Source organism: Lissotriton helveticus, chromosome 6 (genome assembly GCF_964261635.1).
Source record: "Lissotriton helveticus chromosome 6, aLisHel1.1, whole genome shotgun sequence".
In the NCBI taxonomy this organism is placed as follows: Eukaryota; Metazoa; Chordata; class Amphibia; order Caudata; family Salamandridae; genus Lissotriton; species Lissotriton helveticus.
Window position 1 is genome coordinate 897,939,582 of NC_136067.1, and position 15,512 is coordinate 897,955,093.

A 15,512-nucleotide genomic window follows, 5' to 3' on the forward strand; every position below is an offset into this window, starting at 1 on the left:
TCAGGCATGTTATAATTAGAAATTAGTGTTTAAAAAACCTTAGAAATTCACTGAAAAAATCATAGGTTTCAGGGACGTTATAGTTAGTTGGACATTTCACTCTTACAAAACCAGAGAAATTCTGCCGTTATAGTTAGTTCAGCTAACTATAGCTCGCGCCCCCACTATGCAATGCTGATGACATAATATATTACATCATTCATGACATGATCAGTGACATCACTGATGACATCACTGATGACATCATCCAAGTGAAAATCTGATTCACCTCCTCACACTCTAATATAACCTTTGATACACCCACTGTAAAATCAGACTACCATTTTTTAAACCATCGATACACCAATACCAGTTACTACATAGGCACGCACTGATTCCTAGGTCTACACACACATCCACTCATTCACCCATACAAACACTCATACATGCAGTCACTCATCAATACAGCACTATCATATGCACTCATACACCTATACAGACACTCACACACCGCCACTCATCCATGGAGTTACTCACACACCTAGTCAGTCATGCAAAGAATCAATCACCCTGGCATTTTCTCACCTATACAGTTATACACACATCACCTCACTTATTCATACAGATACTAACGCATACTTACTGTCTTATATAATCACTGATACAAGTACACACTCATCCATACAGACACTCTCACAATCACTGACTCCCACGTATAGTCATTTATATACTCCAACTCTCACATACACTGCCTTTTACATATGTAGTTACTAGGACAAGTACCACAGAGACATCCATTTGTTCACCAACACACCCATGCACACATTCACCCACCCATACAGCTGTTTCCACATGCACTCTTGAACCTTTACACCCATTGAATCAACCACTCACACATCTATGCACAGAGTTACATACCTCCCACCCACCCACACACACACTCAGTCTCCCATAGAAATACTCAGGCAACCAATCAATAACCCATATAGACACTCATGTAGCTACTGACCAATGCAGCAGCTTACACAACAGACAGGCTGATACAGACATTCACACAGTTTAGTCACTAACCTCACACACACACACACATATATGCAGATATATACATATACATATATATCCATACATATAAATATACATATATACATATATATATATACATATATATGGCTGTGGTCGAGGATTCCAAGCAGATTCTGGATAAAGGAGGAGCAGTTGCCATCATCCTGCTTGATCTGAATTCAGCCTTCGATTCACTCAACTTTTCCATCTTAGTGGAGAGACTTAGGAGACTGGGGCTTCAAGATAAGGTGATCTCTTGGATACAATCTTAAATTGATAAGAGAACTTTTCAAGTTTTTTCAGGGAAGTCTCTTCTGAGAAATTGGAACTCAATTGTGGAGTCCCGCAGGGGCTCTTCACTTAGCCCCACACTTTTTATTGTATACATGCGGCCATTGGCCGACATTGTCATACCTCACAGCATTAAGATTGTGACCTATGCGTATGACACACAGCTGGTCATAACTCTTAATGGGGCACGCAACTTTCCCTTGGACTTTGGGATTTGCCTAGAGAAAGTTGCCTCCGGGATGGAGCACTCCTGTCTTCGACTCAACGGAGGTAAAACCGAACTTATGCTTCTAGGTAACCACTCTAACATGGACCTTGGCCAGATTTGGCCAAGGTGCCTTGGTCCTCCCCCAATCCCCAAAACCTGGATAAAGAGCCTGGGTGTCTGATTAGACAATGCTCTCAAGTTTGACCACCATGCTGTGAAGGTGACAGGGGTTTGTTTTGGTATACTTAGATCCCTTCAGAAAGTCCTCCCGCTGCTTCCAATGGCTGTCAATTAAATCCTGATCCAAGCATTGGTTTTATCACATCTGGTTCATGGCAACTCCCTTTATTTGGGAGCTCCTGAGGCAACATTAAGTAAACTTCAGTTGCTCAGAACAGTTGCCAGGATGCTTCTTGGTATCCCTAAAACGCAATCAGCCAAGCCAGCTTTAAAAGCCTTTCACTGGCTACCTATTCTGGAAAGAATACAATTTAAGGCCCTGTGTATTGCCCATAAGACTGTTTTGGGAACGGGCCTGGAAATGAACAAATCCCTCATTACCCCCTATTGGCCCACGAGGGATCTTTGTTCTCTTAACCTCAATCTTGTAGCTGTCCCCAAAAATAGGAGGACAAGAAGTGGAGGAAGATCCTTTGCTTATAATGTGGCAATGATCTGGAATTCTTTGCCTTTACATATCCGCTCTGAAGCCCTTATACTGCCTTTTCATAAACTTTTTAAAACCTGGCTCTTCCAACAAATACCCCCATAATTCCTAATGGTTTTCTGATTGATCACCAGCGCTGGGATGCCCAAGGGTAGCTATGCACTATACAAATGCTTAATATTAATAAGGATAATAATAATATACATATATTCACTGACAAAAAAACTGGTTTCAGGGACGTTATAGTTAAAAATTAACATTTAAAAAACCTTAGAAATTCACTGGAAAAAAACACAGGTTTCAAAGATGTTATAGTTAGAAATTAGCATTTAAAAAACTGTAGAAATTCAAAGAAAAAAACAAAGGTTACAGGAACGTTATAGTTAGTCTGACATTTCACTCATACAAAACCAGAGAAATTCAGCCCTTACAGAAGGGGAAGCGGTGTGCCTATTCCAGACCAACCTTCATGCCTCTCAGGAACCTGCTGTGTGTGCCTTAATATACATAAGGGTGACTGGGTAGAGAGGGCAGTCAGACGGTCACCGGCAGGCTCAGCCTTCTCCTCAACAATGAAAGAGAGTTGTGGATCAGGGACAAACCTGAGAGAGTTGCTACAGAAATATGCTTTGGTGGCAGAGGGCAACAGCGCAGCACTCCGGCCTGATACCACACAGTGGCATCCAGGACTAGCACATCCCAACTTAATGTACTCTGGTCCAACCACTAGGGTGGTACAAGCCACCAGGCTGCTTGACCTTTGCTATATTGGGTGGTCTCCACAAAAGACAGAACATCTAGATGAACTGTTGAGGTGCAGTGGAAAATTATTAATGAAACAACAGCCATTTCTGACAAGCAGTCCATCCTAAACGGACTGAATATGCCAAATCAATCAATATACAGTGCTACATAGACTGTCACCAAGCATGCTGTCCTGCACAGGGATGTCAGCATCATGTCGCTGGATGCTCTCCAGGAAGGCAGGCTCGAATGCAGAGCCCATGTCACAAGCCTGAAAGGTAATCACTGATGCAGGGAGCCCATGGGGGCCAAGGCCGGCCATCTGGGACCTCCCAGCAGCTGGGGAGTACAGCCAGGCAACAGTTTCCAAGTACCTTGTCCCTAATAATCCAGAGGATGGCCACCCGCCTTTCCTGTAATCTGTGCAAGTGCCAGAGTGGGACATTTAAGCAAATGTTTGCACCCTACTGGAGTCCTGGCTGGGTTTAAAGAGTCAAATCACCCTTCAAAGTGACTTACAGGGCAGCCCGGTCATCTGGGTTTGCCAAGCATTTTTATAGAATGCATGACTAGATGTCCAGGCCTGAAGGCCAGTTATCTAGTTGCACTGTGTTTTATGAATTAGATTCTACTCACCATTGTAGAGGCCAGGGGCTCCCCGGGCAGGTTTGTCTGAGCTAATCTGGGGCTCAGGCAGGGGGCTGTGGAAGGTGGGCCTCACTGGGCTTTCACTTAGACCTCTGGCACACCTTTTCATCATGGTGCAAAGGGTGAGCGCTATGGAGGACTGCTGAAACCAATCCTTCTCACTTTGCTACACAGGGTGGCCGGCAAAGGGGACCCTGGCTTATGGACTTCCACCTCTGGGCAAGCCAGAGCTCTGTGTTCCTGTTCTGACTCCATATTCCTATCCTGTCTCAGTTGCTGTTCAGGTTTCAATATAATAAGTTTTGTACATTCCAGTCCTGTTCCTGACCCTTATTCCAGTAGAGATTTTTTCCCTGAGCTTAGTTTCTGTGTCTATATGTCTTTCACTGTTCTGCTTATTTCTTCTTGATTGTTAATAATATTATTATGATTTTCATTGCTTCTAAGGGTGACAGATTCCAAGGCTTGTGCCTTTGGCACAGAGACCCAACCAGAGCACCTTCTTCATAGTGGCTGCCTAGTGTCTCCCTGAACTCTGTGAGCTTAAGCTGCTCTTTGCTTCCTGTAGGATCTTTTTTACCTCACAAAGAGATCTCTTTCAAAGAGCAGACAAAATATCATTAAAGAAAGTTTGTCTATTGTTGCCCTGCTTTCACCGTCCTGTTGTTTGTACTTGTGTTATCTCTATAGTTTAACCTGCATACCTCTGGTTCCCCATTGACTGTCTGTTCCAACCTGCTTCTGTCCTGCTTCCCTGCAAACCATCAACTATTTAATGTTTACATTCATCCCCTTCTCTAAAAATCATTTATCCCTGCACAGAGTAAGCACCCCATTACTTTGCATTGTCCTGAAATAAGCTACTGTCCTTGTTGTATTGTCATGAACTAGCTAGGTTCTTGACAGATTGCTAGACATACCCTAGTCTTGTCAAGAAGTTTAGCATCAGATCAAGAATGCTTGAAAGAATGTCAGGGCAGGTCTTCACAGTCTGCTAGAATGTCCTGTGGCTTTAGAGAGTGGTCCATGAAAGAAAAGTAACTTATACATCCTGAATATTATTCCTCTTGATTGGCTGACCTTCTATCTTAGATATTTATTCCATTTGTAACTCTGACCCTCACCTAATGCCTGCCCGTGACCTACAAGATGAACATACATTTCTGTTAGCAGCAGAAATATAAAATAGTAATTCAAAGAGTGGTGTTGTTTAGGGAATGTATTCTGAAGTTTTTAACTCAGAGAACCTGTGTCAAGACAACAACAACGACTGCTAATTCAATTCCGCCAGTTAGAGTGGGTATAACTGTGCCCTTCATAATTTTTAGTGACTTTATTAACAAGTTTTCAGATAGTACACTCAGTTTCGGCTTATCACAAACATTTCAGTTTTTAAGTAACTAGCTTAATGAATCGCCACAATTCTGTGATTTCTGGTCAATCCACCCTGCATCTAAAGATATTTTTTCAGTGACACTTAAAATGAATTCAGCCATGTCTGATGTACAGACCAAGGATAATTCTGACGTAAAGAAATGAGCCGTGTCCTCAGAGAAAGTCACTGAACTGAAGACTCAAGTCTGAAGAAGAAATGAATGCAGTTAAGAGAAAAATAGTGGACTTATATGATGACTATGTGTGTTTTTACTTTCAAAATGTTGCCAAATGTAATGAGTTTTTTATGACTGATCTTTGTTTCGATAAACCAGTCAGTCTGTCCCTAAATACCAATGATGTTAAAACTTTAACTGAAAGCTTACGTGGAGGAATGAATCTTTAAAACAGAGAGCTGAGAATGAGAAAAAATATGCCAACCAGCTGAAAAATAATTTGAAAACATTCTTCCTTCCCTTCTCAGGAGGTTAAGAATGTTTTATGTAAACCATGTCCCGGCTATGCGAATATCAAATTAGTATCCTGTGTCAGCGCTATAAATGCTGCTAAATTGAAAGATCACAGCTCTATAGACTTCTCCCGAGCCTCTGATCTGGTTTCCTGATTCCTTGCACCTGACTCTCAACCTGCACCTGTGCTCCTCCACTGAGCCTCCTGATATTTCTGTCTGGTGAGCCGAGAGTGCAATTGCTTGTAACTGCCCTTGCTGCTGTGTCTCCTTGCTCTCTTTTGGATCGTGCAGCTATATTCCAAACTTGCCTTTGCATTCAGGTTTCGCTGTTGTTGATTCTATGTTCCTGTTCTGATTCATTATCTGTCTCTGTTGCATGGCTTTTATTTATCCAGCCTCTTAGTTCCCCTGATGTCTTTACCCTAGTTCTGACTGCACACATCCAGACCTCTCTTGTATATACAGATTCCTTGCTTAATATTTCAGTGTTTCTATTCTGACAGCATATTCCTGTGCTGTTTTAGTGTGTTGGTCTCTGGAATAATAGGTTTCATGTATTCCACTCCTGTTCCTGACCCTTACTCCAGTCCAAATGTTCCATGAGCCTAGTGCCGGTTTCTATGCACTATCCACTGTTCTTCTTTGCCTTCTTTATAGTGTTATCCTGTATGTAATTTCTTCCAATGGTACCAGTTAGATTCCAAAACTTGTGAGAACAACCCAGCACTCCTTCTCCTTATGAACCTCTGTGAGATGAATCTGCTTCTTACCTTCTTCTACGGTCTTTTTCACCTCACAGAGAGATCTCTTCCAAGGGACAGACAAACTATAATTTATGGTATCAGACAAAATGAGTGTGTCAGTGAAGGTACTGGAAAAGATCATCAACAAGCAACTCATGACACACCTGGAGCACACCAGCTACTCGACGTCTCCCAATCCAGCTTACGCAGCAATAACAGCACCTTGACTGCCCTGACTGCAGCTCTTATCCTTCTCTACCTCTTGATAATCTTCAACACCATATCTCACCACACCTTGATCAAAAGACTTCACCACATCAGCATCTAAAGGGACGTACTCAGATGGGTCACCTTCTTACTCATCGTAAAAACCCAGAGGATCCACTTCCCGCCTTTCACCTCTGAACACAAGGATATCGCCTGCAGTGTCCCCTAGGGCGCAGCCCCACATTCTTCAATGAATATACAACCCCACTGGCCAACATAGTCAGATCCCACTGTCTCAACATAATTTCCTACGCAAACGACACCCAACTCATTCTCTCACTCACTGATGACCCCACCACCACCAAGACCAGCTTCCACAGATGCATGGCAAATGTCACCGACTGGATGAAGAACAACTGACTGCATCGGTACATGAACAAGATGGAAATACTGATCTTCGGCAAAAACAGCAACATTTGGAATGATTCCTGGTGGCCATAAGTCATTGGACCTGTACCTACTCCCTCCAACCCACTCCACGAACCTCGGAATCATCATTGACAACAAGGTCACCATGAACTCACAGATCAACACTGTCTCCTCTGCCTGCTTACTCACTCTGAAGATGCTACGTAATATCTTCAAGTGTCTACCCTTGCACTCGAGATGCACCATGACACAGGCCCTCATCTCCAGCTGACTGGACTACTGCTACACTCTACTTAGGAATCACCTCACACCTCCTATAGAGTCTTCAACCCATACAGAACCCCGAAATTAGCATAATTCTCAACATTCTCGGATGATCCCACATCACACCCCACCGCAAGCTACTCCACTGGCTCCCCGTACAGAAGAGATGCCAACTCTAGCGACTGACCCACGGACACAAGGCTCTACACAACCAGGGACCCACCTGAACTTCCATCAACCATTACAAAAACTTTGCTCTGCCTCCCTCACACTCCCCTCATCTTATGAAGCAGAAGTGGAGGATTCTCCTTCTCGCTCATTATAGCAAAGACCTTGAACATCCTCCCCATGCGACTGTGGACCATCACTTCACTTTCGGAATACTGAATGGCATTCAAGATTTGGCTGTTCAAATGAGCCTCTGGGACCTACAAGCACCTGAATACCCTGTCGGGGATTAGCCATGCTTTACAAATCCTGATTGATTGATATCCTCCAGAATTTCACAGGTTCCTTCAAATAGGTCAAGTACAGTGAGAGCCAATGTACACCCAAGGCGTGATTGAAGATGAGTCAATTCTATCAAAATCTTTAGAATAAATTGCTTTATTTTTCTTTGCTTTAAGTGTTTATTATCAATCACATTTTGTATATGATAAAGACTGACTCCAAAACTTGCCAACACTTATTTCACCCTAAGGAGGCATGCAAGCCAAGGGCTTTTTCAAGGCTAGTAAAAATGGAAATATATAAACAAGGGAAAATGTATTTCAAAACAATGATAATGTTTTATTTTTAATTGGTAATGAAACCCCATGTGTAATATATTCCTTCACACATTATTCTGTGAATAATTTACTTTTTAGGACTAGAAGTGCAGAGTGATAAAGAGAAGATGAGAAGCAGTGAAAGACGTTGGTGTCCATTCAAAAGAAAGCAACAAAATGAGAATAAGAGTGCAGTTCAAAAAGCACCATATGCTTAACCCCTTTGATATTTTAGACTATTGGTAAGGCACAGGCATGATCTAGCTTTGATAAACAAGCATTACCTGTCTTTATATTATATGAAAAGGGACATTTCAAATGAAAATAATTAAGCCTCTGGTCACTCTGATATTAAACCTCTCAATAGACATGCTGAAAAATGCAAATTTTCCCCCACAAGCAGGGGTTAGAACAAGTAATCTATATATGGGGGAAATAGCAAGTGTATATTTTCTATATGTCATCAATTCTGGTCGACAATAAGGCAGAGGGTGTACCACAGAGAAGTCATATAATAAGTCAAAACATACTAGTTAAAGGGAGTGTCATTTATTTCCTTGAAGTAACTACATTTCACAAAGTAACTGACCCACGTGTTGTTAAGAAAACAGAATGAGATGTCCCATTGGGTGTGGAAAATATGTCCCCCTTGTACTCCAGCTGCTAATAGGTAGTTTTAAATGGAACTAAGGCAAGTGTAAATGACCAATTCTCCACAGAGCAAGATGACCAAGACCGGCAGATCATAAGATGGGGTAAATTATTTTAATACAATGGAGCATAATGGCCCAGTACTGCTTAATTGCCACTATTAGGCAAACCAACAACACCACCAAACATTTGCTTTCTACAGAATGGGAAAGCAAAATAAAAACCCAGAAGAGGTAATCAGGAACTCGCTCTCCCAGTAAATTTGTTACATGGTGGTCCAGCACATGGATCCCAGGCGGACTCCACTCAAGCTCTGGCCTGGGGCACTGGCAGAGCGTTTCACCTCACCGGGAAAAAAGCCTGCCCATCAGGTGTGCCAGAGCCCTTGCATCATCCGGGGAAAGCAACTCCAGGTCACCCACACCCTTGCGCTGTTGCTGTAGAGGAAGTCTTCTACCCATTCATGTAACCCATGCACACCAAGTAACAGAGAAGGATATTCAAGAGCCATTGGAGAGAATATATACAGCTTCCTGCTGCCCCAACTGGGCTTGAAGCCTCAAATGGACCTTCCAGGGCAGCTTGGAATTATGAACAGTGAGCCACAGCTGGAAATTATATGTATGTTATGTTTATTTATTTTAAGTACAAAACGTCACTAGTGACATTGGTATGACACATTTTGTACCATCCATGTTGGTATAGTAAATGTTTCCGGCATAATTCCACACACCCCTTATTATAATTTGATAAAGCTGTAGACAAAAAGAGCTCTTCCTGATCCATTGTGAGTATTGCAAAGGCAAAAATATATACATGCCTTTAGATTATCTGCAGAAGGGGACAGTTAAGCTAAGCATCATGACATGCAGGGAATGGGAGAGAGCAGACCTCTCACTGTCATTATACCTCTTAAACATTCTACAACATTAGGGGGCTACCTACATACAGGGGGACATTAAGTGGGTTTACTCAAACCTTATTTTGAAGCACTAGTATACACAACACTTTTACTGTTAGGATTACCTCAAAGGGCCCATCATGTCAAACGACATGGATTTACTGAAACAGAACTAGTAGTCTTCACATGAATGTGCAGAAATAAAACTGTAGCTGTCACCTACTGTCAATCAAGTCATGGCCTGATGATGTGGATGGGAGTTGCTTGTGATAAGGAATGACCACTTTGGGTGTATCCCTATTTCCAACAATGCCCAGAATACTTTTCTCATGTAGCACACCTGTCAAGAGACCTACAAAATCAGCATTCTTCACAGGAAAATAGTCAACCAAAATTATGAAATGAGGAGCAGGATGTCACAAGGCAATCTTTCTAGATAACTGTTGCCAACAGCTTTTATTAGACATATACGCAAGTAACACCTTTGACCCTGTGGTTCTTGACCTGAAATTGAAACTAGAAAAACATTGGCATACTGTTTACTGGTTTAAGTTGTATAGGTTTGTTTTATAAACTTCTGGTCCCTTTAAATGGGTTTAGAAAACTACAAAAGCAACATAAACAAGGGTTCTCCGAATTTTATTAAGAGTTTATAATGAAACTGTACTCTGTTTTTGAGGTCAATTGAGGCCTTATTTGTGATGTATAAGATCAGGAACATGATATGACATAACCTACCAAGACAAGCGAAAGGTATCATGACCTAACATGACATAACACAACTTAACATTACCTCATGCTTAATACTTCAAATAATCTACATTGCTATAACTCTTAATGAAAAATCAATTTGCTACTTTTGCTATCCACTTAATGAATGATGGTGCATTGTTCCCTCTAGGTATTATAATTTCTGGGTAATCAACAAGGTGCTTTCATTTTCCCTTGAAAACATTGTATGTGGAGAAGTTTTGCTCTATACTGCTTCCGCAACTTAAATACTAAACATTTGAAATTAATCTTACAGGGACAGTATGGACGCAACAGATTTTAAGTTTGATTTATTATGAAGGGCATCGTAACAAAACAGAAAACCTTCAAACGATTGATCGTGTTCCTGGTCTTGAAAATAATGTGAGAAAAGTGAATTTTGATCAGCAACCCTCGCCTCGTCTTTTTGTATCTCACCTACCATATTACTTGACCCCAAAAGGTCTAAAAAACAAAAAAGCAAAGGTAAGAAACACTGATTTTATTGATGTATAGTTTCACTGACAGAATATCAACAGCTAAAATACCACCTTACCAAAATAGTGTGTCATAAATATCGATGTCAAAAATATTAACATCCTATGTCAAATAAAAAATGTCTCATTAATATAGTTGTACACAATTGTGTTTTTTAGATACATATAAAATAAAATAATAAATATTAAATATATTAAATAGTAACATTAATTTAAAAAAGAAATTAGTTTTAATAAACATCTTAACACATATAACAAATAAACTTTAAAAACAAAAGTTAAATACACATATATAATCATTAGTATATATATATATATACATATATTTAGTTTAAAACAGTTGTTAAACTAATAATTGTAATGTATTTTTATCATTTAAAAATGATATAACAATAAAACAAAATAAATGTAAATATATACATATATCAATAACATAAAATCTATAAAAAAACATTCTAATTAAATTAAAACATTAACCTATTTAAAATCTTTAAGTTTAGTAAAAAATATTTTTCAAATACAAATATTAATAATTACAAATATTGTAATTTAAAATAGACAAAATATAATAATGTAAATTATAACAATAAAAATTAAATATAGCATTTAATACACTTACTATTCCCACTACAGTTTAAACAAAACTACACAAACTATTAAAGTAAATATATAAAAAATGTACTACTCCCACTTAGCGCAACGAATAAATATTAAAATTTGATGAAAATACAACTTACAAATCTCCCTCCAATAAATGCAACAGTACTAAAAGTGATAGATTGCACATAAATAATATTTTCTGCACCCATTACAGCCGATACAACACCGGGAAAACTGTTAAAGAGCAGAGGGGTAAAATTTACTATTCGCACTCCACTGAGTGTAACAGTAGAGAAACTCTTGAATTGCGGAGGGATAAAATGAACTTTTGCGACGCCGGTCAGTACAAAAGTAGGGAAAGTGTTGGATTGCGGAGGGGTACAAATTACTATTCCCACTCCTTTAAGGGCAACAGTAGGGAAAGTGTTGGATAGCGGAAGGATCACATTTACTATTCCCACTCCAGTCAGTACAACAGTAGGCAAAGTGTTCGATTGTGGAGAGAAAAAATGTACTATTCCCACTCCAGTCAGTGCAACAGTAGGGAAAATGTTGGAATGCAGACGAGCAAAAATTACTATTCCCACTCCAGTGAGTGCAACAGTAAGGAAGGTTTTGTATTGCAGAGGGTTAAACATGACTATTCCCACTCTAGTGAGTGCAACAGTAGGGAAAGTGTTGAATAACGGAGGGGTAAAAATTATTATTCCCACTCCAGTGAGTGCAACAGGAGGGAAAGTGTTGGATAGCATAGGGATAAACTTTACTATTCCCACTCCAGTCAGTACAACATTAGGAAAAGTGTTGGATTGCGGAGGGGTATAAATCACTATTCCCACTCCAATCAGTTCAAAATTAAAAACAAACAGAATATCATCATCAAAATAAAATTATTTTAAAAACAAAGTAAATAAAAAATATATAAATATGTTGAAATTTAAAATAGAAATATAAGTTATAATAATGTTAAATACATATCACAAATACCTACAAATATTATATTAAATAAAATAAAAAATATATATTTTTCTTTAGAAATTATTTACCAAAACCATTAATTATAACTCATATTTAGTTTATTTACTTACGAACCATATAGCACCATAAAGCTTTCAACCCACAACTGCAATCAAATTAAAATCCATAGAAATTAATTAACTTTCCACCCTTTTCCCCTATACACCCAAAACCCCCACAGAAAACAGGTAAACAATTAATATATTTAATTATCAATTAATTTATATTATTTTATAACTATTTATTTATTAATTGAAAATAAATTACTTTCCACCCTTTACCCCTATAAATCCCATAACCCACACCTAATATAAATTACACAATTTTCATATTTATCAATTAATTAATATTAATTAACAACTAATTATTAATTAATTAAAAATAAATTACTTCCCTCCTTTTACCCCATAGACCCACCCCCCCCCCAAAAAATGAATTTAAATAATTAACAAAATGAATGATCAGTTTTTATTAATTATCAACTAATTATTAATTAATAAAAAATAAATTACTTCCCACTCTTTACCTCTATAAACCCAGCCCACTCCTAAAAAGAATTACAAAATGACCATAACTAATACTCAATAAATTAATTAATATTAATTCACAAATATTCATTCATTTAAAACTTCCCACCCTTTATAAACCCACAACCTGCGACAGAACTAAATATCGCAAAATGTAATTAAAATAAAATTATTACTACTAAAAATGTAACACCTATATTAAAAAACATAAACAATACTTATATAAATATACATCACACATATTTTAAATATATACCAAAATATATAACACAAATTTAAAAATCGATATTTTAAACAACTATACTTTTGCAATAATATTAATGACTTCAATAATTAAAAATCAATATTACTTACCTTAAAATATAAATGCTTGTCCCCAATATTCTTGCTGTTGATATTTCTGTGTTACGATATTTTCAGCTCGATAATTGCGTCAGTCTATATTACAAATACTATATTTTGTCTAAATACCCTTTTCAAGGCGGGTATCCCTTTTGAATAATTGTTTATTTTGTTTCAGTCTGTTTAGTATTAGTATTTGGGCCTGGCTGAAGAGGGCTTTAAGTCTTGAGTGGGAGAGCTAACACATTTGAGGATCAATGTGGGATTTTAAGTCACCTGGTGCCCTGCTGTTCTCAACGCGATTAAGACCGGAAAATCCAACTGGTCACAGTTTCCTAGATGTATTGCAAATGAATCAAAGAGGATATATTATAAACCTTGAAAAGTTCAATATTAAACATTCTATTGCCTCAATAAATATCATTAAAATAATGTATTATTCCATACATTATGTCTCACAGACAATTGCACATCAACCATTAAAGTACAATTAACCTACTTATGGTATCTATGATGGTAGTCACATGATAGTCTTTCAGGTGACAATGTCAGCCATCCATTTTGATGTTAGTAGTTAATTTTTGTATGTAAGCAGTCTGCACGTTTTATGGGGAAAGCCCCGCTTCTTTAGGGCCACAATTACTGAGATTACTTCTCTTAAGGATCACTTTACAATATTTTATGTTATTTTTCCCAAGCAAGTTTCCCATTAATTCACACCAAGGATTACAACCTTAGGTTGCTCCTGGACAACTTCAGATAATCCTTCTATATCACAATGAAGCCTATAATCATACACAGCATACATCAGCATAGGTGCATTTCACGGGAAAGGTTGCATAGAAAAATAAGGGTTCCCCTTGTTCGAGCAAATTCCCCTTACAATGTCAGCGAGGCCATCTTTATCAGGTATCGGTGTGTGCCTTATTTCAAAATGTCAAGGCAGTTACACTGCTAACATTGAAATGTATGGCTGACATTGTCAACTGAAACACTGTGTCATGTGACAGTTCGATGAGCTAAAGAATTGGGGGTTGAGATGGTATCTCTAGCAATTGCCAATGTTCAGAAAAAATGCAAGCATTCCTCCCATCAACTTTGTGTGTTTCATGTTTGCAAACTTTGGTTGAACTGATGCAATATTGATTCAGCAAGCTTTCTAAATGGCTTGCTGTCCTTAATCAAACAGAGAATGAAAATGTCAGATGCCTTCTTCCTGCCCAAAACAGAAAGATTATTTGGTGCACTCGTCCCTAGTGTGGTGTAATGCAGGATAAATATTAGCCACCATTTTGTTGAAAATCCCACAACTCTAAAGAATCGTTTAAAAATGGCAATGCATTTCCATATGGTCCTAAAGTCTTGTGAATGCGTGTACAACTCTGTGATATAAAGGCCCTCATTATGATGTCGTCAGGAAGAAAACCCCGACCGACTCCTTGTCAGAATCGGTTCTGACAGACCTGAGTTCGGCAAGTCTGAAACGACCGATTATGATGCTTCTGAACTCCGTTCTAAAAGGCTCCCATTGACTTCAATGGGAGCCTGTGTTCTGTTGGGCAACACAGGCTACCATTGAAAAAGGGGTGGTTGTGGAAAACCTTGCACCCTGTCGGAGGCACCCCATGGTGCCAGCCACACTGTGCATGATTTGAAAGGGGGTTCCCTTGGGTACCCCCACAGCCCCTAACCAGAGTCCCCAGGGTGAAGGTGGGCCTACTAGGGGCTATCAAAGTCAGGTTCCAACAGCATTTTCATGTTGGACAGACTGAGTTGGAAACGCTGTCCGAATCCGACATTGTAATCTGTGGGTTGGAAACACTGTCCATAGAGCTGAATGATTCGGCTTCAACTGACTCGGAGTCTCCGAATGCCGATCGGAACCGATTCGGACTGATTGAAAGTTTACCTTTCCATCATAATCGGACTGTCAAACATGTTTCCAACTCATTTGGAAATATAGGTTCCAACACGTTTAGGAGAATCCGACTGTTGTTCGGAGCATTTCCAACCCACATTGTAATGAGGCCCAAAGTCTGCTCAGTAATATAGATAACTCGGGAGCAAAATAAAACAGAACTGGTACGCTGAGTATCAGAATTGTGGCTGTGTGCTTCAGGTGATTATGACAAGCGGGAACTAATTTACCAATAAGCTGGCAGCTAATTGCTATGGGGGATCTTTCAATTTCACTGTCACCTAGGAATCAAACCAATTACGTATATACTTTGGAGAACATAATTTTGTGTTGGTGAAAGATATGGAACACATGAACGAGCTTCTGCTAAATGAATCTTTTTTGTGGAAGCTTAAATGGAAACTCAATCAATATTGGTTAATAACAAAAATAAACAACCAGTTTCTAGAACATT

The 15,512-nt window shown here is 38.9% G+C and overlaps 1 protein-coding gene across 2 annotated transcripts in view; it reads left to right on the forward strand.

Annotated features, from left to right (window-relative positions):
- Window positions 1-15,512, forward strand: part of LOC144763182 (amine sulfotransferase-like) — a 370,815-nt gene that overhangs the window by 229,229 nt on the left and 126,074 nt on the right. For both annotated transcript variants that reach the window (XM_078648528.1, XM_078648530.1), the window contains exon 3: window positions 10,435-10,643. In XM_078648528.1, the coding sequence (XP_078504654.1) occupies window positions 10,435-10,643 (209 nt within the window). The remainder of the gene's footprint in view (window positions 1-10,434; window positions 10,644-15,512) is intronic.